The sequence below is a fragment of the Stomoxys calcitrans genome, chromosome 2, assembly GCF_963082655.1.
Source record: "Stomoxys calcitrans chromosome 2, idStoCalc2.1, whole genome shotgun sequence".
NCBI classification, from domain to species: domain Eukaryota; kingdom Metazoa; phylum Arthropoda; class Insecta; order Diptera; family Muscidae; genus Stomoxys; species Stomoxys calcitrans.
The window spans coordinates 55,489,840-55,517,468 of NC_081553.1; the positions used below are offsets into that span (position 1 = coordinate 55,489,840).

At 39.6% G+C, this 27,629-nt stretch overlaps 1 protein-coding gene across 2 annotated transcripts in view; it reads right to left on the minus strand.

Annotated features, from left to right (window-relative positions):
- The window catches only part of LOC106096240 (darkener of apricot like), a 263,715-nt gene that overhangs the window by 224,814 nt on the left and 11,272 nt on the right, over positions 1-27,629 (minus strand). For both annotated transcript variants that reach the window (XM_013263887.2, XM_013263886.2), the window contains exons 2-3: positions 27,139-27,257; positions 26,968-27,051 (exon numbers count right to left, since the gene is read on the minus strand). In XM_013263887.2, coding sequence (XP_013119341.2) covers positions 26,968-27,051; positions 27,139-27,257 — 203 coding nt within the window. The remainder of the gene's footprint in view (positions 1-26,967; positions 27,052-27,138; positions 27,258-27,629) is intronic.

The window sequence follows — 27,629 nt, forward strand, 5'->3', positions numbered from 1 at the left end:
CCTTCCCCAGAGTACCCCCAAACAGGACTTTTTTTCTGACCATGGCAATATGGGGCTTAATAAAAGGTATTTGAGTGTAGAATACGAATCTGATATCCAGATGTGAGACCAGGATATCATCGCCGAAAACATACTCCAAAGAGAACGCCCATCCCCGAGAACATACTCCAAAGAAGACAAATTTACGACCATAGCAATATGGGACTCAAATGAAAGGTCTTTGGAAGTAAAGCACGAATCCGATATCAATGTTCGGGAAAAGTTTATATGGGGCCACCCATGAGTTTTAACATAACCCTACAAAATATAATCTAAAGGAGTTAAATCGCAATATCTAGGCGGCCGGCCAATTGACCGGTCCCGAACGTGAAATAAAATGTTCACTGAACGCGCCTCTCAGTAAGACGGAGGTCTTGTTGAAACCACATGTCATGCAAGTCAAGCTCTTGTATTTTGGACAAAAAATGGATATCATCTCACGATCGCGCTCACCATTCACAGGAACGTTACCATTCGCAATGTCTTTGAAGAAGTACGGCTCAATGATGCCGCCAGCCCATAAACCGCACCAAACTGTGACTTTTTTTGGATACATTGGTAGCTTTTGCAATGCTTCTGGCTAGTTTTCACTCCAAAATCCACATTTTAGTTTATTTACGTACCCTTTTGAGGCAAAAATGAGCTTCGTCGCTAAACACAATGAAGCGCGCGATGAACTTTCTTAACAGAGCACGCATTTTCATAATAAAATTCAATAATTTGCAAGTGTTGTTCGTTTGTAAGACGATTTCTGGTTAAATTATAGACCAAACTGAAGATATTTGACCGTGAAACAAAACACAAAACGTGCGTGAGCTGTTTAATCCAGTGTTGCCAAAAAGATTATAGCTAAAACAATCGCACTTCATAATTTTTTCAAACGTTTTTTTATTTTTTTAAAAATTTTCGTAAATTATGAAAAAACATTGTAAAATTTTCTTATAAAATATGTTTAAAATTTGTTTTATGAAAAATGTTGTAAATTTGGCGTTTTAAAAATTTTTATTAAATTTATATAAAAAAGGGTAAAAACGCGCCAAGTTCGGCAGGGCCGAATCTCCATCATGGATCGCATGTGTCAGGTTCTTTTTTCAGAAATAATGGATAAAACTTGCCATGCTATTGGAGCCATATCAGGTTATGGACCATAGTAGAAGTCATTGTGCAAAATTTCAACCAAATTGGATAGGAATTGCGACCTATAGGAGCCCAAGTAGAATATGAATGATATATCAGATTAAAGACCGATTCTGGCCATATTTGGTAGACTTTGTGCAAAATTTCAGCCAAATCGGACAAGAATTGCGTCCCATTGTGGCTCAAGAAATAAAATCGGGGGATTGGTTTATACGGGAGCTATATCAGGTAATGAACCGATTCCGGCCATACTTGGCACAGTTGTTAGAAGTTAAAACAAAATACTTCATGCAAAATTTCAGTCAAATCGGATAACAATTGCGCCCTCTAGCGGAGCTATATCAGTTTATGAACCTATTTAGACCATACGTGGCACAAATATTGATGGTCAAACCAAAGCACTTCATGCAAAATTTCAGCCAAATCTGATAATAATTGCGCCCAAGATCGGTTTATATGGGAGCTACATATATCAGGTTATGAACCGATTCGGACCATTCTTAGCACAGTTGTTGGAAGTAAAAATAAAATTTGCCCATGAACATTCCATTAAGGAACAGGGGCAAACTTCTGACATATCAATGAGTGCAGTCCGATTCAAGTTTGAGCTCAATGATAAGGGGCCTCCTTTTTATAGCCGAGTCCGAACGGTGTGCCGCAGCGCGACACCTCTTTAGAAAGTTTTACATGGCATAGTACCTCACAAATGTTGCCAGCATTAGGAGGGGAGAACCACCGCTGAAAAAAAATTCTGATGGTTTCGCCAGGATTCGAACCCAGGCGTTTAGCGTCATAGGCGGAACTGCTAACCTCTGCGCTACGGTGGCCTCCTAATAGGAAGTATATGTGCAAAATTTTAAGCGCCTAACTTTACTCCTTCGCAAATTAGGCGGCTTTCCACAGATAGCCAGATAGACGGACGGGCATGGCTAGATCGACTTGAAATGTCATGGTGATCAAGAATATATATACTTTATGGGGTCTTTTTTAGACCAATATTTCGATGTGTCACAAACGGAATGGCGAAGTTAGTATACCCCCCTCCTATGGTGGAAAAAAGTTTTGTAACTTTTTATATATACAATATTTGTCATAATTTTTATACAACATTTTGTCAAATTTTTATTTTTACGGAAAATCTTGGATTTGATTTGAAAAAATTCCACTGTGCTTCTGCTCTATTAGTGGTACTGCTATTGATTACTAACTTAATTACCCCCATAGTTTATAGTGGCAAGAGAAATAGTTTGTTTTTAGCTCGATAACATGTTCCAAATCACCGTCGCATATGCAAATTGTCTTTGTAAATTCGTTGTTGTCTATAGCGATTATCATTGAATAACCGATGTCGCGCAATTCCCTTGTCCAGCACCAACGAACGATCGGTGCACTTACGATGGCGACAACAGCAACGACGACGCCGGCGATTAACCCGCCCACAAACAATTTCAAATATTTCTTTGACACATTCCTTGGTAAATAGTATTTTTTATATATACACATAAAAGGTATTTTTTGATTGATTAAGTTCCCATCATTAGCATTTATAGCCTAAAGCTTAATAAACAATCAAAGTGATTGGTCTTTAGTAGGATATAGTCATTTTGAAATATTAAACTTATGCGAGTGGTGGAATTTGTATACAAATTGAGTTGTTTACTACAGGAAGGCCGAATAGCACTTGAAAAATTGTCAACCATTTATTAGTTGTGTGTATACCTCGCAATGACCTTTGATGCAATGGAAGTTTCCTTCCCAACTACCATAGGTGGCGCTACAAATTACTTACGAGCTAAATACATGTTTTTCTTTATCTTAGATGACATTTAATGTTGTGATGATAAGCATCGTTGTTTACTTAAGTGCACTTGTGCATTAAAGCATGTTGTGCAACATTTTAATGTTGCTCTACATCAGATGGCGCCTTGTTGATAAGGTAAAATGTGAATAATGTTGGCTATTAACATAACATTTATCTACTGCGTTAAACATTTTCCGGAAGCATTATGCATAGAAGGATAATATAACGGAAGAGTTAAATTATTCATAAATTGGTTATTGAAGTCGATGGAGAAGTTTTGGTATCTCTTAGGGAGAAAGGAGAATATCTTTGTAAATTTTTCGCTTTTGTTTTAAATTCACAAAAATTAAACTTAAATCGCCTACGATATGTAGCTTCTTATGTTCCGTCGCCTCTGCGTGTGTGAGTCATTTAAACGGCAGATGAGTTTTTAATTTGTCCAGGTTGTAATTTAGGATGACATTAACATCTTCCACGTCTCTCTTTCTGTTGATTTATGAGAGAAAACAACACAGCAGGAAAAATTACTACCAAAGGCGGCATCCACTTCTTTGCCACTTTTGAAAGAACTGCAACAACCGCAAATGGCGACAAAGGGGAACAAGTACAACGATGTCAAAGCGTAAATCTAAACTCCTCCACACAAAACATCTTCATTAAAGGTGGCACACAAGAAACGTTTAACTGACTTTTATGTTCGACAACATCGGTAAGAACAGCAGGAGCAGAAGCAGGAACAAAAACAGCGGCTTAACCACAAGAAGTAGCAAAAATGTTTAACTACGACATATTGAGAAGAAAAACAAGCCCCTGACAAGAAACTATTGTCTCCGTTCGCCATGCCCCTCAACGTGTCTTTGGAAGTTCCTTTGTTCGACGACAAGTCAACAACATTTATTCCTTTTATAGTTGCAACAACATTTTGTTGCTACTATCAACTTTTTTTTTAAGGTGACCAGTGCAGATAAATACGAGTATGTATGTATGTTGAAGATCAACAATGCATGTCAACAACTTCTGGCCAACAACGAGGGGCAATTTAAGAATATTTGGAAAATTTACATTTCCATGAACTTTCTCAAAACCAAACTTTGTTTGAAAACAAAATTTTTTCTAAGCAAAAATTTCTTAAAAGATTCTTCATAAACAAAATTTCCAAGAAATGTTCTTCAATGACAAAATATTTCTAACACCGACAAAACTTCCAAGAAATTTTCACTAAAACAAATTTGAAATTCTTAAAATTAATCCAACATTTCATGAAGTTGAGACAACATTTCATAAAATCCAGACAAAATTTCCTGAAATTAAAGTATTTTTTTTATTTTCTCAGAAGAAAAAATGTTTTGAAATCTTCTTCAAAGAAAATAATTTTTGAAATTTTCTGTTAGAAAAATTATTTTGAAAATTTTGGTTAAATTCCAAGCTTTATATGGAAATTTTTTCTTTTGAAAAATTTTCTTAAGATTTTCTCCAGGACATCAATTTTCTCTAAAGAAAAGATTTCTTGAAATTTACTCCAAAGAAAAAATTTATGAAATTTTCTCAAAAGAAAAATTTTCTGTAAAAACATTCATGAAATGAATCCAACATTTCATGAAGTTAAGACAACATTTCTTGAAGCCACGACAAAATTTCTTGAAATGTGGACAAAGTTTCCCGAAATGAAGACAAAATTGAAAGACAAATTTTTTGAAATGAAGACAAAATGTCACTCACTTGCCGCACCGATTTTACATAAGTGGGCGCGTAGTCCTGTGAGTCCCGTTATGATACCAATAGCTATACTGACCTCCTTCTTACTTTCTTTCAGTAATAGCCTCGTTTTCTCACGATCTGAATCCCCCCCCATAGAATTTCGCCGCCTTATCGACCGTTTCGCTGTTCCACAGGTTTGCAGGCGTATTCATCGCCCACTAGAGTAGGTTACAAAGCACACATCTGTATTTTTACGGAGATCTTCGCATGTCCGCCTATGACGCTGAACGCCCCGGCGTGAACATCAGAAAAATTTTCAGCGGTGGTTAACCCCCAACTAATGCTGGCTACATTTGTGAGGTACTTTGCCACGTATAAACTTCTCCCCAAAGAGGTGTCGGCACGCCGTTCGGACTCGGCTATAAAAAGAAGGCCCCTTATCATTGAGCTTAAAATTAAATCGGACAGCACTCATTGATATGTGAGAAGTTTCCCCCTGTACCTTAGTCGAATGTTCATGGGCAACTTTGCATTGCATCTGAATTTGAACAGGGCTCTTAAAGAGAAAATAAGTAAAATGTTATTTCCCTTATTCAAATCCAACTTATCCAACAATGCCAATTGCAACAAACAAACACAATTTTGCCGAACTTATTTGTTCTCTGCATAGAGAAAATTTCATACAAAATTAAGACAAATTTCACGAAATTAATAAAAAAAATTTCTTATTATAATTTTTTTTTTTTGTTAAAACAAAAATTCTTTAATTTTAGTGTAAAAGTAAAATTTCATGAAATTAAGAAAAATGTGTTTGAAGATAAGTAAAAATTCATACAATTTTGACAAAATTTCATAAAATTTTCATAAAATTAGGACATTTCTTGAAATATTCTCAATATACAGAATTTTCTTTAATGAGCTTATAGTCCTTGTTGCCAATGCTTTTCTTTAAATTATTCTTGTATTTACTATAAGTTTAATTTCATCAATAAATGAATCAGAATTTCTTGAAATTTCTCTTAAGGCAAAATTTTAATCTCGTCCCTCGCCATCTGTAATTGTACACCGTCAATGTTTGTAATGTTTTGAAGATTCAGTACAAACAGACTGTCAGGATTATGCAAAATAGATCTTGTTTTCGGCTTCCGTGTAGTACTTTAAACAGCACGCTTTGTGTGGTTTTGTATGAAGATACCCTATAAAATGTTTCGCATGTATATAAAATCTTCAGGGTTACTAGCGACGACATAGCAACTCAATTGATCAATACCAAACACCTTAATAAATCGTTACAAAAGATTCTATATGCCTATTATATAATTTGTTGTTAGTGAGATGCCGAAATTCAGCTTATTTTGATATCAAGTGTGCTTGGCCAATCGCTCAAGATAACCTGCCTTTACATCGATTATTCACGCTCTTAATACTGAAAATCCCCTCTCTATTGGTAGCCTTACCCCATAAATCTTGGTGTAGCTCAAAAATAGCTCCTGCTAGTCTCCTTAACGGAACATTCAACTATAAACGTTGTATTCTTCTTTCGGTTCTTTAAACTGCAATGGAAAGATTCTTAAATCATTTTGGCATTGTTTTCCTTTTAGCTTTATTCCTGCTGAGTAATTTAGCTTTTTTGTGCTGTCATCTTATCGTCGACTGTTTTTATAGCATTTCCTTTTATGGGCCACCACCACTACTCCTTATTTGCTAGACAGAAAGCCTTCTTTCATGTTCTTGGTAATCTTTTAAACGTTGTTGAGTTTTTAGGTGGCAGTTTTGGAGATTAAGGAGCTGGGAAGGAGGTGCAGTTGACTGCTGCACTTACCATTTACGAGTAAAACATAAAGACTTTGAGATTATTTTAGGGATGACTCAAAATCAGGGAAAAACTTCACATAACAGGGCGTTTAGTGAAGCAAAAACTAAATATTTATAACCTTTAAATGGGGTCCAGTTCAATGAACTTTCAATACTTTGACATATTTCGTGTGGGAGGTGGTGGTGGTTTTCAAGAGTCAATATTTATTTCCTTAATGAGGCCGCCTCATTAAAATGGTTGAACATTTTTATGAGTAATTTAAGGAAACCTTTTTATAGCGCGGGAAAAATTCCAAGTGTTTGTTTAAAAACAATAATGTTTTTGTGTAAAAACAACAAATCGTATTTATATTGAGTGTCATTCAATTGGTCAAGAAAATGAAACGTGTCTTGATTCCTTGTTGTATCATATTCCATGATTCGTGCTGTTCATAAGAAGAAAAGCTTTAAACTCCTTATATGGTTAAATTCCATAAACATACAATTGTCAGATTAATTTCAATAAAACTTTATTTAATTCCTTGTTATCTGAGAGAATACAACCATTTTAAATCATTTGTAGTTTTTTTTTTTTTGTTTTGTTCGGCAAGCGAAGAATGTGATTTATTGAAATCAATAGCATGTGTGAAAAATTCAAGAAATATTAGTCACATTCATGTGAGAGCCTGTTTTTGGGGGTGGTAGGTGATGGGTGGTATGAGCATATTGAGATGTCTTACTTGCATTTTCCGGTAAAATCAATCATACTCAAAAACAAGAGATAATGTGTAACGACACATAACCACCCACATAGTTTATTGCTCATTTTGTACAAGGAACACATGTGTGGATATTAGGGCAGGTCGAAGATATGGTATTACTAGTGTCATTCAATTAATATGGAAAAATTGGTATGTCTTGCAATTGCCTAAGATACGGCCTCGTTGGAGACATATCTCTCTTTGTGGATACATAAAACGTTGAAATAAAATCGATAAAAAGCGCATAAAAAACTATTTTTTTTTTTTCAAAATGTTATTTATATAATTTAATTATATAATTATGCCCACCAACAAAGGATGGGGGTATATTCATTTTGCCATTCCGTTTGCAACACATCGAAATATCCATTTCCGACCCTATAAATTATATATGTTCTTAATCAGCGTAAAAATCTAAGACGATCTAGCCATGTCCGTTCTCCTGTCCGTCTGTCTGTTGAAATCATGATACAGTCTTTAAAAATAGAGATATTGAGCTGAAAATTTGCAAAAATTGCAAATTTCGCCCATGACCATTTCCACCGAAGAACAGGGGTAAACTTCTCACATATCAATGAGTGCAGTGCGATTCAAGTTTAAGCTCAATGATAAGGGAGAAGTTTTACATGGCATAGAACCTCACAAATGTTGCCAGCATTAGGAGGGGAAAACCACTGATGAAAATTTTTCTGATGGTCTCGCCAGGATTCGAACCCAGGCGTTCAGCGTCATAGGCGGACATGCTAACCTCTGCGCTACGGTGGCCTCCGAAACTTTGCACAGGTTCTTTTTTTGTCCATAAGCAGGTTAAGTTCGAATATGGGCTATATCAGACTATATCTTGATATAGCCCCCATATAGACCGATCCGCCGATTTAGGGTCTTAGGCGCATAAAGGCCACATTTATTATCCGAATTAGCTGAAATTTGGGACAGTGAGTTGTGTTAGGCCAGTAGACAACCTTCGTCAATTTGACCCAGATCGGTCCAGATTTGCATATAGCTGCCATATAGACCGATCTCTCGATTTAAGGTTTTGGGCCAATAAAAGGCGCATTTATTGTGCGTTGTTGGCGAAATTTGGAACAGTGAGTTGTTTTATTACCTTCGACATCTTTCTGCAATATGGCCTAGATCGATCCAGTTTTGGATATAGCTGCCATATAGACCGATCCCACGATTTAAGGTCATGGGCCCCTAAAAGGCGCATTTATTGTCCGATTTCGCCGAAATTTGGCACAGTGATTTGTGTTAGGCCTTTCAACATTCTTATTTAATTTGGCTCACATCGGCCCAGATTTGGATATAGCTGCCTATAGACCGAACTCTCGATATGAGGTTTTGGGACCATAAAAGGCGAATTTATTGTCCGATTTCGCCGAAATTTGGAACAGTAAGTTGCGTTAGGTTCTTCGACAACATTCTGCAATTTGGCCCAGATCGGTCCAGATTTGAATATAGCTGCTATATAGACCGATCTCTCGATTTAAGGTTTTGGGCCCATAAAAGGTGCATTTATTGTCCTATTTCGCCGACATTTGAGACAGTGAGTTGTGAGTTAGGCTCTTCGTCAGCTCTCCTCAATTTGGCCCAGATCTGTTCAGATTGTGATATAGCTGCCATATAAACCAATTTCTCGATTTAAAGTCTTGGCTCCATAAAAGGCACATTTATAATCCAATTTCGTTGAAATTTGACACAATGACTTATGTTGGGCTTTTCGACATCCATGTTGATATGGTTCAGATCGGACTATATTTGGATATGGCTACCAAAAAGACCAATATTTCGTTGTACAGAATTAAACAATGACTTGTTTTTATACTCCGTTTGTAATACATTCCGTTTGTAACACATTGTTATCTGATTTGGCTGGAATTTTGTATTTCGTTTTTTTTTTTTGTTCATAGCCTGATGTTACTGCCATATAAACCGATCTCGGATCTTGTTTCTTACGCCTCTAGAGGGCGTAAATATTATTTTATTTGGCTGATATTTTATATGAAGTGTTATGTTTTGACTTTCAACAAATATGCCAAGTATTATCTTAATCGGTTCATAACCTGATATAGCTCCTATATTAACCGATCTTCCCATTATACTTTTTGAGGCTCTAAAGGGCGCAAATCTTATCCAATTTGGCTGTGCACGTGAGTCGTGAGTTGTCGTGCATTAACGTGAGTGAGTTAAATCCCGCTCACGACACTGATCATGACTCACCAGAAAATCACGACTAACCGTTAAGAAATATAAAAAAAAACACACACAATTTTTCGCATGTGTCGCATGTTCGCAGACACGCTGTCACTATTAGAAAAGTATGAAAGAAATAGAAAAAATGTCTGTCTACAGATGCATAAAAATAAATAGAGCAAATAAGTGGCTGTGCAGGGGCGTGTGTGTCTCGTGAGTCGTGAACGGCTCGTGAGTCGTAAACGGCTTGTGATTCGTGAACGGCTTGTAAGTCGTGTGTGAGTAAACGTGAACGTGATTCGACATAAAAAAGTAGTGCGTGAGCGTGCGTAAGTAAAAATGTTTTCTCGTGAGCGTGAGTGAAAATTCACTCACGTGCACATCTTTAATCCTGAGCCCTGGGTCGCAATTCTTATCCGCATTGGCTGAAATTTTGCACAATGACTTCCACTATGGTCTCCAACATAAGTAAGAAAGTTTATTAATAATTTACTTATTAAAAGATGCATTACGGCAGACTTGGGATCTATGGATCTAAAAAGATGGGTCAGCAGAGGAACACCTCAAGGAGGTGTACTGTCTCCTCTAATTTGGAGTGTAGCCATTAACAATATATAATTCTCTCTGGAAGAAAAAGGTGTAAAAGTGGTCGCGTATGCTGATGACGTAGCAATTGCGGTTAGGGAAAAGTTTCCCAGCACTCTAAGAGATATACTTCAGGAAGCTCTACGTGCAACAGCAAAGTGGGCTACCGAAAGTGGTCAAGGTGTAAATCCGTTCAAGACAGAAGTTGTTCTTTCCAACAGGAGATACAAGTTTCCTAAAGTGGCACCTGTCTCCTTGGGAGGAGAGAATATTCCATTTACAGAAAGCGCAAAATACATGGGTGGTTTGCTGGACAAGAAATTGAACTTCAAATCCAACATATTGGAAAGGGCAAGATAGGCAACTCTTGCCCTATACACCTGCAAGAGAGCGCCATTGGCAAAGGTTGTGGGTTTAGACTGCGGGTCATGCATTGAGTATATATTGCAGTTGTCAGACCTATAGTGCTATATGGTGTTGTGGTCTGGTGGACGGCGCTTCAAAAGTCCACCTGCTGTTCAATAGTCAACCGAATGCAAAGAATGGCTTGTTTGTGCATCACTGCCGCACTAAGGACGATACCATTTGATGCACTCAATTTAATGCTACATCTAATGCCTCTGGAGGCCACCGTAGCGCAGAGGTTAGCATGTCCGCCTATGACGCTGAACGCCTGGGTTCGAATCCTGGCGAGACCATCAAAAAAAATTTTCAGCGGGGGGTTTCCCCTTCTAATGCTGGCAACATTTGTGAGGTACTATGCCATTTAAAACTTCTCTCCAAAGAGATGTCGCACTGCGGCACGCCGTTCGGACTCGGCTATAAAACGGAGGCCCCTTATCATTGACCTTAAAACTTGAATCGAACTGCACTCATTGATATGTGAGAAGTTTGCCCCAGCCCTTAGTGGAATGTTCATGGGCAAAATTTGCATTTGCAATGCCTCTGGAGGTGGTGGCTAGAAAAATTGCTGCGACCACAGCCGTAAGGCGGTTACGGACACTGTGTTATCCGCCATCGACTGTCGCAGATCTCTGAACGAGGTGGTTGAAAAGTTCAAAATTAACTTGTTCTGGGTGCCGGGCCACAGAGATATCCCAGGGAATTGTAAAGTGGACGAGTTTGTGAGACTAGGAACTATCTACACATTCCAGGGATACTCGAGTCTATGGGCATGCCTCTAGCGACATGTAAGCTAAGTTTTCAGGACCAGGCCCGAATTATAGATGGTCACAAAGAGGGGACTGTGAGCATTCCAAAACTATGTGATCTAATCTAGACTTGAAGAGTTCTACTGCTTTGCTGTCACTGACTAAAACAGACGTCTTAGTCATTGTGTCCGTCATGACAGGACAGGATCGGACAGACTGAAGGTTGCCAGTAACGACTTTTGCAGAAGCTGCACATGCCCTACACATGCTATCACTTGCCGCACCGATTTTGCATAGGTGAGAACGTAGTCCTATGTGTCGGGATACCGAAAGCTATACTGACCTCCTTCTTGCTTCCTTTCAGTAACAGCCTCGTCTTCTCAAGATTCGGATTTCCCCCATAGGATTTTCGTAGTCCTACCGACCGTTTCGCTATTCGACCCGAAAGGCTTCGGGTTAACCAAATTTATTGCCGACAGTCCTCTGGCCTTCACTGCCAAATCGACTGCTATTTCATTCCCCCTTATTTCGCTATGGCGCGGCACTCATGCTATACGAATCGTGTCATCTTCAGAGAAGACCTAATCTCCTTTTTACACTCTAAGACTGTTTGTGATCTTACCGTCCGGTTTGTTATTGCCCTACGTCCTCGCGTTAACAGCACACTTGTAAATGTCTAAGTACTTATATGGTTCGTCGGTCGTCAGTTGCTCTAAAATTATTTTAAGTTAGCACAAAAATTTGCCCTACATTCTTAAGATTTAGATAAAATTTTCAAAATACAAAACTCCTCCTCACCTCATAGGCTCATAGGCTATCGAAACTAATTAAAGACAAGAAAAAAAAATGGTGTGTTTGTTAGACAAGGTTAATGTCATGCTATGATTTGTTATTACAGTTGGTTGGTGGGTTCGTTGGTTGAAAACCAAAACACCACATGCCATCAGCCCAACCAAAATTTATTCGTTCGAGTTCGTTTGTGCGATGGTAAAGATAAATTGTGACTGCAAATGCATTACATTAACATGTTTTCGTAAATTTACGTAGGCTTCTTTCTACAAAAAAAAAAAAAAAAAACTCTCTTGCCTTTGTGGCTTTAATTGTAAAGAAGGTCATCTCGCGTAGATACCACCACCAATAACAACAAAAATTGTTCAACTTTTGGTGTTATTGTGGTTTAAGCGCCCACATTCAATTGTCAGGTTGTGTGCCGCTTTAAAGAAAAAAAATTGTTGTACGTTTTTTCTTCTCCTCTCCCAGGAGGGTTGGAGCAGATGGATCAGTCTAAGTTGGGGTCTTGTAAAGTATTGTTTTCATAGCATAATTTATGATCGTTACAAATCGCTTGCCTTCTCCCCCCCTTAAACGATTCTGTTTAATGACTTGCAAAAAAAATTTTCCATATATTCAGTTGAAGAATTTTTTTTTAATTTTGATTAACTCGTTTGCAAGTTGGGTGTAAGTAAGTACCCACACACATACACACACACATACATATGTGGTTTTTTAAGTATGTATTATATTTGCTTGCACTTCAGCTAGGTTTGGAGTGCGTGTGAGCTTAAATTGTGAAATTCCAATTGAAGTACCCATTGTGCTATGATACATCCATCCATGCAGCCAGCCAACCAACCAACCAACCAACCATCCATCCATCCATTTGTTCATTCATTTAAGTAGGTTTGCTTTTGCCTATTACGACGATGTGTCTACCATTGCACACTCAGCGTAAACGATATCACTCCTATTTTAATTACAGTCTTCGCCTTTTCGCTTTTTGTCTTCCACCCACACTGGATTGTACTGATCTTGACATTAACCAAAAAAGTTTATAAAAATTCCATTTTGTAAGTTTTTTTTTCGAATAGATTTACCTTTTTTGAAGGACAACCATATTTCTGTATGAAACAAAGATGGAATCAATTCGGTAAATTTGTTAAACTGGCACAGTTCAATGAGATGGTATTTTGCTGTTGGGAAATATTTCGTAAATGTTTTGCAAGACAACAAAAAATGGGTGTAGAAGTGTTGGGTCGCTTATCAAAAATTGAAAATTTCCTTACGCACACACACATATAGGAAATAAAAAATGAGGTCCAAGTAATTGGGGCACGCCACACCCTCCAAATAATAAAGGCAACTACCACATGATTATCGGGAGCCAACGTGGTGCATAGGTTAGGTGCCCAAACGACCGGGTTCAAATCCTGCAGGCGAGAACACCTTAAAACATTTTTCAGCGGTGGTTATCCCCTCACCAAATGCTGGCGACATTTGTGAGTATTTCAGCCGTGTACAACTTCTCAACCAAGAGGTGTCACTTTTCAGTGACACGCCGTTCGGACTCGGCATAAAACAGGAGGTCCCCTTATCATTGAGCTTAAATTTGAAGCTGACAGCACTCAGGCAAATTTGAATCGGGCGCACTGAGAAGTTAGTTTCCCTCTAACTTATTCCGCAATGGGATATTTGGGAAACACTAAATGACATAAAAATCACCACATGATTACCAATGTTATAGGCATTAAGCCACTCCAAGCGCCCTCTATTGGGTGTTTTCAATTGTATCTGAATGGAAACGCCAACACAAACACAGAGAGGGCAGAGTGGTCAAAGTTTACGACAACCTATTGGTCCTCTGAATAAAGAGAAATAAAATATAGGAATTTAATTGTGGTTGTTTGTGGTATAATTTTTTAGCTTTCCTTCCCGGTGAAGAGCCTTAAGAGTAATTGTTTAAAGTAATTTAAGAGTCCATCTTTGTCATATATTGGGTTGCCCAAAAAGTAATTGCGGATTTTTTAAAAGAAGGTAAATGCATTTTTAATAAAACTTAGAATGAACTTTAATCAACTATACTTTTTTTACACTTTTTTTCTAAAGCAAGCTAAAAGTAACAGCTGATAACTGACAGAAGAAAGAATGTAATAACAGAGTCACAAGCTGTGAAAAAATTTGTTAACTTCAATTTGTCCCAAATTTGTTTTGAGCAACCCAATATAAAAACAGAATGATATAAAAAAATTTTCTATCGAATAAACAATTTGGAACAAAAAATCTGTAAAATTAAAATTTTGTAAAAAATTTTTCTAGACTAAGTAAAAGAAACATTTTTCGCTTTCTGTAAATGAAGGCGCAGCGAAGCGGGCCGGCCTCAGCTAGTCTTATATATTAAAATCAAATTATGTTTGTTCACAGATAACAAAATAATTTTGAAAAACAACAACTTTGGTCGAAAAAACAACTACGAAAGTTGTTAATTTTTCCGCAACAATTTATTTTGAATCTCAACGACCCAAAGTACAAATTTGTTGTTGAAAGACAATCTTTGCAAGCCACCATATAACAACAACAACAATATATACATAAGCAAGGCAAAAAACCATTAAATAGCCAACGCATGTCTTTTGCTTCGGGTGGTGGTGTTTTTGTTTTCTTTGTTCGGTTCACGCCGCTTTGTCTCATTCGTTTTACTGCTGCTCTCGGGTTTTCCTCGGTGACTCTCTATTATTACCCTTAGAAACAAATTTTAATAATTTTGGTGTCGCAGAGTATTGGACTCATGTTCTCATGTTTGGCAGTATTGCACGCTTCCTCTAGCCTACCGAAATCATTTTCTTTATGATGAAATAAATCAACAAGTACTGCTGCACAGTAATAAGTGTCTCAATAAATTAAATTTAGAAAAAAAGTAAAAACCACTCTAAAAATGTTTTTTCTGAATACGAAATTCATATTTTTTCTGCCGAATTTTCCAAAAAAAATTTAAAGAAAAAAAATAAAAAATTATATTTGGCCGACCGGGGGACTCGAAACTGTATTTCCAAGTCATGAATGTCATGGGAGTTTTGTGCTATACTACCTCAACTAAATAATTTGTCCAAAGTCCACAAAACTTCAATAATTTTGTCTGCCAAGTCTCTTGTAGAGACTTTCGTACTTCAACAAATAATGCTAAAATTCATTGAGAATTTAAAATTTCACATACAAATTTGGTAGATGGTTTTTCGGTATCGGAAGGGGGGCGGACCCTCCCCCTTACCACAAAAACACCACCCAAATTGAAAGTGGACCGATCGGAACAATATGGGTATCAAATGGAAGCTATTGGAGAGTAGAATACGAATATGCTATTTAAATTTGGGTGAAAGTAAAGTAAAGAAAGGGCTGCCCCAACCCCAAAACCCCTTCAAATAGGCATATTGGACGTTTATGACAATATGAGACACAAATAAAAGCTACTCAGGAGTAGATTACGAATAAAGTCTGGAGGGAGCAATAAGCTATATAATTTGTTGATATCAGAAGGGGGCGGACCCTTCCCCCTTACTCCAAAAAACACCACCCAAATCAAAAGTCGACCGATCGAGACAATATGGGTATCGAATGAAAGGTATTGGAGAGTAGAATACAAATTTACTATTAGAAATTGGGTTCCAAGCACCCCGGAGGCCACCCAACCCTAAAACCAATTCAAAGTCATATACGGCGATCATGACAATTTGGGACTTAAATGAAAGATATTCGGGAACAATATGGGTATCAGATGGAAGGTATTGGAGATATCGATATCGGAAGGAGGGCGAACCTTCCCCCTTACCACAAAAGCACCACCCAAAATTAAAAGTGGACCGATCGTAACAATATGGGCATCAAATGGAAGCTATTTGAGAGTAGCATACGAATATGCTATTTAAATTTGGGTGAAAGTACCCAGAGGGCTGCCCCAACCCCAAACCCCTTCAAATAGGCATATTGGACGATTATGACAATATGAGACACAAATGAAAGCTACTCGGGAGTAGATTACGAATATAGTCTGGAGGGAGTAATAAGCTATATAATTTGTTGATATCAGAAGGGGGGAAGGGTCCCCCCTTACTCCAAAAACACCACCCAAATCAAAAGTCGACCGATCGAGACAATATGGGTATCAAATGAAAGGTATTGGAGAGTAGAATCTAAATTCGATATTAGAAATTGGGTCCAAGTACCTAGGAGGCCACTCAACCCCAAACCCCCTTCAAATAGGCATATACGGCGATCATGACAATTTGGGACTCAAATGAAATATATTCGCGAATACTTTACGAATATGGCACAAAAAATTAGTTGTAGTAATTGAGAAGCCCCCCAAAATATGCATATTAGACGATCAAAGATATTCGGGAATACATTACGAATATGGCACAAAACAATTAGTTGTAGTAATTAAAGAAGCCTCCCAAAATAGGCATATTAGACGATCATAGCTATATGGGATTTAAGTGATAGGTATTTGGGAGTAGATTACGAATATGACACTAAAATTTGTGTTAAAGTATCAGGGTGGCTTTTTCCTCTTAAAAACGCCTAAAATAAGTTAATTGACATCTTATGACAATATGGGATCAAGTGATAGATATTTTTGAGTATTGTGCTACATTAAAATTTTTGCACTAGTGTTAGAAGGGTATGGCGCACAATCCTCTTATAGATGCCTCTCACAAAACATTGGCATCAATCCCTGCTCTGTAGCAGTTAAGGCGACTGCATCCTCGTAATTGGGCAAGAACCGCTCTGGTTTGCCGGGGGAGGTCAATTTCTTCAGGTGCAATGGGTAGCGGTTGTTCTCTGCGGACCACACTCACCCGGTAGATATTCACAACATCTCACGGCGTGTCTGCATGAATTTTGTCCAGGCCCACTTGATCTGGAGGTTCTATTTTGTAGCGCTTAACTGCTTGCTCTAGATCATGAAGAGGTTTCTGGGCGATAAATTCCTATGATCCCTGCGATAACAGCCCTGAAAGTATTGCTGAGACAACAGATAGGTATGTCCTCGCATGGGTAGGATCTTTTTCTCCAGATAGAGGTGGTTCACGTGAAAACTGAGAAGACTGCCCGGCGCAGTTTGAAGAGCGGCATTCTGACAGACCTGAATATTATTCCACTGCGTGTCACACAGCTGACAACACCACACTGGCGCTGCACTGCTTACCACTGACCGGCCAATTACTTTGTACATGGTCAAACGGGTTTCTTTGTCAGCACTCCAGTGTCGCCGGCAAGGGACTTGAGGACCTGGTTTATATTTCTAACCTTAACCGCAAATTGCAGTGTCATTTGAGGAGAATGTGTAAGAGCTGTCAAATGTAACACCAAGTATTTTGGAACACTTGATGGTCGAATTACTTCATCGACTATCACATTCAGCTCCTTACCCACCCTATGTGTGTATGTAAGGGTGGCTGAAAATTTGGTGGAAGATATCTTTAGTGCTCTTGCAGCGAAATAAGCGGATCGTTGAGATAGACCTTTAACCTATCGCAGATTTCAACAATGGGTGGAGGGCCTGATACCATGATCGTACCGGCCTCTCACTGAGACTCTTCAGTCTATATCCCCCATCAGCTTAGCTTCTCGTCATGAATATGAACAACACCGTGATGAATATGAACACCACCGTGATGAATATGAACACCCCGCCATTGCCGGGGATGACTATGAGACGTCGGATTGGATCTTCATGACCTGGAACAAGATCTTAAGCTAGAAAAGTGGAGCCTTTAGTGAAAACGGTGAACTACTAGGGAGAGAATGACGCTACTCGAGATCATCCACCACCTTGAATAACTTATTCTCCTCTGAAAAACTTATTCTCTTGCAGATTCAGCAGCTTTCCTACTGGGCAAGGATTGATGCCAACGTGCTCGATGTGTTCCGCTTGTATCAAGGGAAGCTCGAGGTTATACGTCATCTGCCCTGCCAATTTTACGCGATTTACTACCAGATCACTCTTGGCTCACTCCAACCAAGTTGCAAAGGTGCAGAAACAAGCATTCGAAGGCCACCGTAGCGCAGTGGTTAGCATGTCCGTCTATGACGGTGAACGCCTGGGTTCGAATCCTGGCGAGACCATCAGAAAAAATTTTCAACGATGGTTTTCCCCTCCTAATGCTGGCAACATTTGTGAGATACTATGCCATGTAAAACTTAAAAAAGGAGGCCCCTTAACATTGAGCTTAAAACTTGAATCGGACTGCACTCATTGATATGTGAGAAGTTTGCCCCTGTTCCTTAGTGGAATGTTCATAGGCAAAATTTGCATTTGCAGAAGCTTCCAAGAGCTTTTTAGACTACTTTTGGCTTCAAAAAGGCTTCCTGGTATATGCAAAATCCGCACACAATTCAGCCCTGGAAAACAAACATTTATGAGATATCATAATTCGAGCTCACGGATGACATTGCAGCTGGCAACTTTCCAAAGAAAGGAGTTGGCATTAATTTATCGCCTTCATCGTATATGTATATCAAATTTCACCTGATCAATTTCCATTTTCATTTCCTTTTGTTTTTGTTTAAAAGTTCAGACTTTCATAAAAATTACAATACATGCAGCTATTTTCACTGCATTTATCAAAGCCATACATAAACAATCCTTATTATCAAAATCCCACATTCAGTTTATGTTCCGAGCGTAATTTATTCTTCGACTGTTATGGCCAAACAATTTGTAACACTTTAAGTGGAATGGTTTAAGATTTAGCTTTTCCCCACAGTCAGATAAGCAAGCAAAATACTCCCACATACTCCAAAGAGTTAAACATTTTTCTTAACACCTTCTACTTCTTGAAGCCGAGAAAGAAATCCTCCATATGTGATCATATAGCTGATGACGACGATGATGCACGATGAAAGATGAGAGAAACCGTTAATACATCTTCCCTTTAGACTGTTGTTCACCTTCCATATATGGAAAACAAGGAAATTTGGTGAAACACAATCATTATTTTGTGAAATTTCCTTTAAATCATTCCCTATATGGCAAGGAAGAGTAATAAATTGATTTCGCCAGATGAAGAGGAAAAACAGCGTTCGCTATGGGATAGTGTTACACATGTGGGCGGTAAGAATGTCTCCTTTGTCTTTTTACGGATTTGTAAAAGTATGTCAATCATGAACGCCACCCGTCATTTGGACACCCATTGTCATTTCATTTCTTGCAGCAATGCGGCGATGTGTTGTTATGGCTTTTGTATGATATGTTAATGGTTGTTAAAATGAAAGTGTCATCCGTTATTGCTTTGGCAAATAATATTTTTAATATACTGAAAAGTGTGTTTTTAATAATTTAATGATTTGGAATTTTAATTAATTTGAATTATAAAGCTGCCCTTGTTATTAACTCATCGGTAATTTATTGGGGATTCTCAGAATATATGATACAAAAAGTGTTCTACAGGGAAACAAGTATTGCATTTGTATCAAAGAAGTAATTTAGACTTTGGATTACTTGGTTTTTTATCCTGCAACATATGTTTCATATAGAGCAATAATATTTTTTAAATTCTTTGCATTAAAATTTAATGCAAAGAATGCAATTTAAACGTTTTTTATATAAAAGATGTAATATGAAACTGTAAGCCTAAAAGTATGCAATATCATCAAATTAATAAGGGGTGTACACACTATACGAATGACTTGTGTTGTAATAAAAGAACGGCATTCACAAAGCTGTTTTCAACTTTTACTAAAGCATCCTCACGAAGCTGTTTACTCACATCTTTTACTCTGCTGGAAGTGAGGACTCAGTTGTTTTTGTTGCTGTAACAAGGAGTTGTATCTTCAACCATTATTCGTTGTTTAAGTTTCTGTAAAGTATTTAGATCAAGGAGTAACATTACCATAAGGGCTATAACAACCAAGACGGTAAGGTCACGAACAGTCTTGCAGTGTAAGAAGGAGATTAACGCATTCTCTGAGGATGGCAAAATCCGCGTCGTTTGGAAGCCGGGCCATAATGGAATAAGGGGAAATGAAAGGGCAGACGATTTGGCGGTGAAGGCCAGGGGACTGCCGTCAATAAACTAGGTTAACCCAAAGCCTTTCGGGTCGACGCAGTCCGAGTTAAGGGAGTGGGCGACGAATGCGCATGCAACATTGTGGAACAGCGAAACGATCGATAGGAGGGGCAAAAATCCTGTAGGGGAGGATCCAAATCGTGAGAAGACGAGACTATTACTGAAAGGAAGCAAGGTCAGTATAGCTATTGGTATCATAATGGGACACATAGGACTACGAGCTCACTTATGTAAAATCGGTGCGGCAAGTGATATCATGTGTAGGGCATGCAGGGAAGATGATGAGGCGTTGGAGTATTTCCTTAGTCATTGCAAGAGTCGTTGCCGCCCGACCTCTCCCTGATATTCTCCGCTCGATAGCGCTGATTGTCCGCGACTGCCGTGGCAGCTTCTCCGTATGGTGCATTCCACTATCCGCAACCTGTGAACGCGCCCTGTGGCTCGCAGCTAAGCTTCTCGTGACAGCACTGAACACCACACAGATCGAACATCATGGGTCCAGCCTGTGTGATGCTCATAGCAATTCCGTGGCGTGAAAATTGTGTCCAGCGATTAAACTCATTTTTGGCTGAATGGGTACGCGTAAATAAGCAGTATTGTCGATTTGGAGTGAAGATCAACCAAAAGCATTGCCAGAGCTACGAATGCATCCAGAAAAAGTCACAGTTTGGTGCGGTTTATGGGCTGGTGATATCATTGGACCGTACTTCTTCAAAGATGATGCGAATCGTAACGTAAATGTAAGCGTTACCGTGAGATGATATCCAACTTTTTTTTTGTCCAAAATGAAAGAGCTTTACTTGCATGACATGTGGTTTCAACAAGACGGTGCACCGCGGTGACACATGCCACACAGCATGCGTAACAATGGACTTATTGAGAGGCGAGTTCGGTGAACATATTATTTCACGCGCGAGACCGGTCGATTTGCCGCCCAGATCGTACGATTTGAAGCCTTGAGACTATTTTTTTTTTTGGGGATATGTTAAAGCTTGTTTCTATACAGACAAGCCCGCATTGGAAGACAACATTGAAGCATTTATTCGGAAATACCGGTCGAAATGTTGGAAAGAGTGTGCCAAAATTGAACTAAGCGCATGGACCATTGAGGCGCAGTCACGGTCAACATTTGCATGAAATAATTTGTCCTATGTCACTATGGACTTACCAATGTGTAAGTGTTCTGGTCTACATCATTGAGATCCAACCTGACGTTATTGAGTAATAGTTGCCTTTCCACTAGATGTTGATTTGGACGGATGCCGCGAAAAAGTTGCTGCTTAAACAATATATAATTTTTTCTTCACACAAAAGAGATCTCCGTCTGCTGATGGAGGTGGTCCACATCAGAACTAAGGAGACCTGAAAGGTCTGCAACTTAACTCATACGTTAGCGCTCCACTACCGAGTCACACTACTGAATACCAAATTTCCCATGAACATTCCACTAAGAAATAAGAGAGGAGCATCCTCTTATCTATGAGTCCGATTAACGTTTAAGTTCAATGAAAGGGCCTCCTTTTGTATGCGAAGTCCGAACGTCGTGCCGCAAAGCGACACCACTTGGCAGAGACGTTTTAACGTGGCAGGATACATCATATATGTAGCCACCACAGGTAAGGGGTAACCATCGATTACAATTTTTCTGATGTTCACGGGTTGATTTGGGGTTTAGGGTTTCGGCGTCATAGGCGAACATGCAAACCTCTACAACACGGTGACCTCACCGAATCCACACTGTTGCTGCATAGCTCACCACTGACTGGCCAATTACTTTATATGCAGTCAACAAGGTTTCTTATTTACATCAAAGTGCCACTGTCAAGTGTCTTGAGGACTTTTCTTTCTACTTGTGTTTGTCACATTGTGTAACATGGGCGGAGGTTTTGTAAAGACTGTCAAATGTGACACTAAATAGTTTGGGATAAAGATGGTGGAAATTATCTAACCATCGACTTTCACATTCAGCTGTCAACGAACATCCGCTATCTGCGTTGAGAAAAATGTCGAGAATTTCTTCAAAATTCTTGCAGCGAAATCAGTGACAAGAACATCAAGGTTGAAGTTGAACCTATTAAAAATGTCGTCAATTCGAATACGAAAGTCCTTGTATGATAAGATGATAAAGCTTAACTTTAGAAACTCTCTGGCAAGCATACAAGTATCTGGCAATCCAACGTTTCGGGCTAAGCTATTGGGACGTGGTTGCAATGTGACATGTCCAACCATCTCAAAAGCATTCGATAGGTCGAAAGCCACTTTTGATACGTTTTGACATGGTTGAAATTTGATTTATAAATGCGGTGATATTGTGCAGAGCTCTTGTTGTTGGTGGTTCATGTGTCGTAGTCTCCTGATTTTTTTGAGGTTAGGATTTTCATGCATTAGTATTTGACAGATCACGTGGGATTTCAGACATGGTGTCAAAGAGAAAGATGCTCAGTATGCTTTGACATTTCATCATGAATAGACTTACTAACGAGCAACGCTTGCAAATCATTGAATTTTATTACCAAAATCAGTGTTCGGTTCGAAATGTGTTCATTCACCGTAACGTTGCGTCCAACAGCATCTTTGAAAAAATACGGTCCAATGATTCCACCAGCGTACAAACCACACCAAACAGTGCATTTTTCGGGATGCATGGGCAGTTCTTGAACGGCTTCTGGTTGCTCTTCACTCCAAATGCGGCAATTTTGCTTATTTACGTAGCCATTCAACCAGAAATGAGCCTCATCGCTGAACAAAATTTGTCAAAATTTGAACACATTTCGAACCGAACACTGATTTTGGTAATAAAATTCAATGATTTGCAAGCGTTGCTCGTTAGTAAGTCTATTCATGATGAAATGTCAAAGCATACTGAGCATCTTTCTCTTTGACACCATGTCTGAAATCCCACGTGATCTGTCAAATACTAATGCATGAAAATCCTAACCTCAAAAAAATCACCCTTTAGTTACCCTTACATCAAAAAGCTGAAGCAAAAATTGTTAAAGTGAACGAATATAACCAGAATTTTTGTCAATTCACTCTCGAACCTCTACAGAAGGGATGATAGAATCTTAGGCGGCTTCGCAGTGACTGGTGCGAAGAGACGCGCAATGGGCGAAGTTAATCATCTGTAGCGCCATATCATATAAAGCGCTGCTCCCCGACCCTGATGCTGAACAATGTGACTGCACCGTAAAGTCCAGGCTTAGACTTTATCTGGACATTTCTATAGTTCCCGATGCGTGAAAAATATCTCAGTTTCTTTCTACAAAGAAGGCGGAAGTACACCTGTTGAGTGTCAGAATCAATTGCGTAATAATTACAACCACCAGCTATACCAAAACAATTGGTATCACAAAATGCCAAAATGCCTCAAAGACTACCTCTGTTGACTAAGCAGAAAGCAGAATCCATTTGGCCGCAATCGCAGCAGCCATCCAAATCACCATCCCATGCGCAGAACATATAGCCAGGATGATGGGCACAGTTACTTGTGCGCACATTACATGCGAGACCATGACCATAAACGCTGGGGTTAGCTAGAGTTAGAGGTTCAACGGTATAAAGGTAACACTTGAATGCCATTTTAAGGATACGGTAGCGGTAAACATCTGCCCAGTGAATCCCTGGACTGATACCATTAACCACCTACAACATATAATGAACTCAACCACGGTAAACCAGAATAGTTCGGATCAACTAAGTTCCTACCTGCAGGTAGGTAGGTAGACCCGTCAGTTCCTATGGTCTGCATAGTTGAAGTCTACTCACAACACACTGCACCTAATTTGCAGAGTTCCTAGACCTGGATATTAAACAGAAAAAAATTAGGAACGAAGACATATCAAATTGTTGTTGTTATTTTTGTTGTAACAGTTTTTTGTGTTCTATCTCTCGTCTGCTTGATTCTGTTGAGTTTTAAGACCCAGGAACTCTGTATCTTAGATGAGGTGCGTCCACAGGGATCTGGGTATGAGGGGAGTGGGTCTGACTGGGCAGTTAAACGGGTGACGTGTATCGTGTGGTCCCTGGTCACAATCGGGACATACATCTTGCACTTCGGCATCAATCCTTGCTCTGTGGGAGTTGAGGCGGCTGCATATGCGGAACGTAATTGAGCCAGAACCACTCTGGTTTGCCGGGGGAGGTCAATTTTTTCAGGTGCTATGGGTGGCGGTCGTTCTCCAAGGACTACATTCACCCGGTAGCCGATTACCGCATCTGCTACCGTGTCTGCATGAATGTTGTTTAGACCTGCTTGATATGCCGCTTGATGTAGAGGTTCTCTCTTGTAGCGCTGAACCTCACGCTCTAGGTCATGTAGATCTACCTTAAGACTTCTGGGCGGTGGATATCTATCCATAAGATGATAATTTGGATGGTTTCTGCGATAATAGCCCAAAAGGTATTGCTTAGACAGCATGTTGTTATGTCTTCGCACTGGTAGGATCTTTGTCTTCTGATGGAGGAGACAGCCCGTCGCAGTTCAAAGGGCGTCATTCTGACAGAACTGAATATTATCCCACTACGTGCCACAAAACTATCGAAACCACACTGGCGCTGCATAACATACCACAGACCGGCCAATTGCTTTGTACGTGGGCAACAAGGTTTCTTTGTCGGCACCCCAAGTGCTGCCGGCAAGTGACTTGAGGACTTTGTTTCTACTTTAGACTTTATCGCAAATTGCTGTGGCATGTGGGAAGAATGTCTAAAAGTTGTCAAATGTGACGCCAAGTATTTTGGGACACTTGATGGTCGGAACCATTTCGTCATAGACCATCACAGTCAGCTCGGTATACATCTTGCACGTATTTGTAGTGAACAATGTGGCTGAAGATTTGGTGGCAGATATCTTCAGATTTCTTGGAACGATATATGAGGCAAGTTCGTTGAGGTAGACGTTCAACCGTTCGCAGATGTGAACAACAGGCCTCCTATCCAAAGTTGACATCTGCGATACGATCACTATGCCGTCTGAAGGGTGTGGCATGGAAGATAGGTAGAGCTTAAACATTGCCGGAGATATCACCCCGCCTTGTGGAACTCCCTGTTTCACTTTAGTGTGCTTCGACTTCTTATACCTAAATTCCACAAATGACTGGCGACCACACATATAATTCACGGCCCAGCGTTTCAGGCCTGGCTGGAGGGACATGTTGGCGATGTCCTCAAATAGTTTGACATGACTTACCGTGTCGAATGCTTTCGATAGGTTCAGTACCACGAGAACCGTCCTATCACATAACCTGGGCTGATTGAAGCCATGGCAAATGTGTGCCGTGATGGCATGCAAAGCAGTTGTTGTGCTATGCAGTCTTCGAAATCCATGTTGATGCTCGGCGAATGGGAATTCTCCTACGAGGCTCAGGAGGAGTGATATCTCAAGCGTCATAGCTACTGGTGAGAGAAAGGAGATTAATCTGTAAGACTTCCCCAAACTCGGGTCCTTTCCAGGCTTCAGTAGCGGGATCACTCTGTCCATTTTCCAAATATCAAGAACTATAAGAGTATTCAAAGACATGTTGAGGACAGCAGTAAAGTACTCAACTCCAGGTAAATCCAGATTCATCAACATCAATGTAGAGTGACTGCCAAAAAAAGTGACCACCAAGGAGTGACCGCCAAAAGTGACTGAGGTCCTGTTTTTCCGTCTACAGAGATTCGAGAGTGACCTAACAGTAGACCGCAGCTTGCCTAAACCGGTGCCTAAGTTACATTGCTCCAATTGTTCCAGCCACAATTTTCGCTTATGTTCGTTGACTACCCTGTTTATTTCTAAATTCAGCTCGCTGTTTCCGGGGTTTGTGAGCTCCGCACAACGAACTTCATCGCGCTCGTCTGCGAGTACTACTGCCTGCGCCGGGAAATTGGGCCGTACTTGGGGTATTTGACCGGCTGCTGCGTTAATTTTGTGTCGGAATTTCTTCTCAGCACATCCGAGCCCGGCACGGGATAGCTGTGGGCACCACACTAGCTGGAACATTGAGGTCCGATCTGTGTGGTGTTCATTGCTGTCACGAGAAGCTTAGCTGTGAGCTACCAGGCGCGTCCACAGGTTGCGGATAGTGGAATGCTCCATCCGGAGTAGCTGTAACTGCAGTCGCGGACAATCAGTGGTATCGAGTGGAGTCTCAGTTATGTCAGTGGAGTTATTGGCGCCTTTAAATAACCAATGGCCACCCTGTTCTCGCGAAATCTGAAGCTGCTGTAAATAACAGCGCGTTTAAGGAGCACGTCCTATGCCAATATGTGGAAATAACAGATTTCGACATAAATAAATACTGAGGTAGATGTCAGACTTGCTTCAACGCTGGGTTTCAGGTAATGGAAAATGGTAGGGAATTATACGAGGAGTTTAGAATTAAAAGTATAGACATTTCGCAGTTACGATTTATAAGCCAGACCAACTGCACCAACGCTGGGTAAATAACTGCGTGTTTAGGGAACATTTCCTATGCCAATATCCGCAAGTAAAAAATTTTCGACGTTAATAAACACTAAGGTAGATGTCAGACTTGCTGGGTTACGCTGGGTTTCAGATAATGGAAAATGATAGGGAATTATACGAGAAGTTTAGAATTAAAAGTGTCGACATTTCGCAGTTACGATTTATAAGCTAGAGCACACAAAGCGATTTCTGCTAAACTCCAAACTCGCTTGAACAACTAACCTACGACTCAATTCCATGGCAGCCGGTTGTATGTACCAGATTGACCCCATGAAATACTTTGTTGGCACGGGCTGCCGCCTCAGTGTACAACACACTGCTATAACCAAATGAAAATTGTCACACCACTTTGCAGTTCCCATTTAAAGATGACACACTATGCAGACGCCTGTCATGTAACTTTTGGTCTTTTTTATATTTTGCCATCAACTATGCAATATTATGACAATGATGGCCCTTTGGTGCCAATCATAATGGCATTGTGGAAAGTTTTTCAATAAGTTGCCAAACAAAAACTTACCTTGATTCCTTTGATACTCTTGAGCTGGCATCGGAGTCATGACGGCGACGTTTGGCATCTGCGCGAGTATTTTTGTAACGTGGCCTGTTCAACAAAACCAATGGTAGAAAGGAGGTACGCATTAGAATTTTATTAAAAAATCTGAAGAATTGTTAAGTATATCATACTCACGGTGAAGCAACATCCGGGACAATTGAAGAGTTTTCCTCGGAGTCGACACGCCTACGTTTGTCACGCATCCCACCGGATGAACGATCTCTTGAATGGTGACGTCTACGGGTGCGGGGCATCTGCAAAATTAAACAGCAATTAATGAAAACGATTTAAAGTTCGCTTCAGAAATAAAAACAAAGATAATTTTAAAACAAAACATGAACATAAACGCAAAAGGTCTACGTATGGATTGAATTAAAGAAGGAGATGGGTGGTGGTGGTGGTGGGGTGTAAAATAGTGAAAAGCCACGAAGACATGGCTAAAGCAAACACACAGAACAAAGTTAAGACATGTGTTATTGAATTCAGTTATTGTATTTCAGTTTGGATATTTTCTTAACCAAGCCAAAACAATGGCCGCATGGCAGGCAAAGGACCATCGTCTACTTCCTATTAATAGCTTTTAATGTTGGTGCTATAAGGACACATGGCGTGCCAGTTAGGCATTC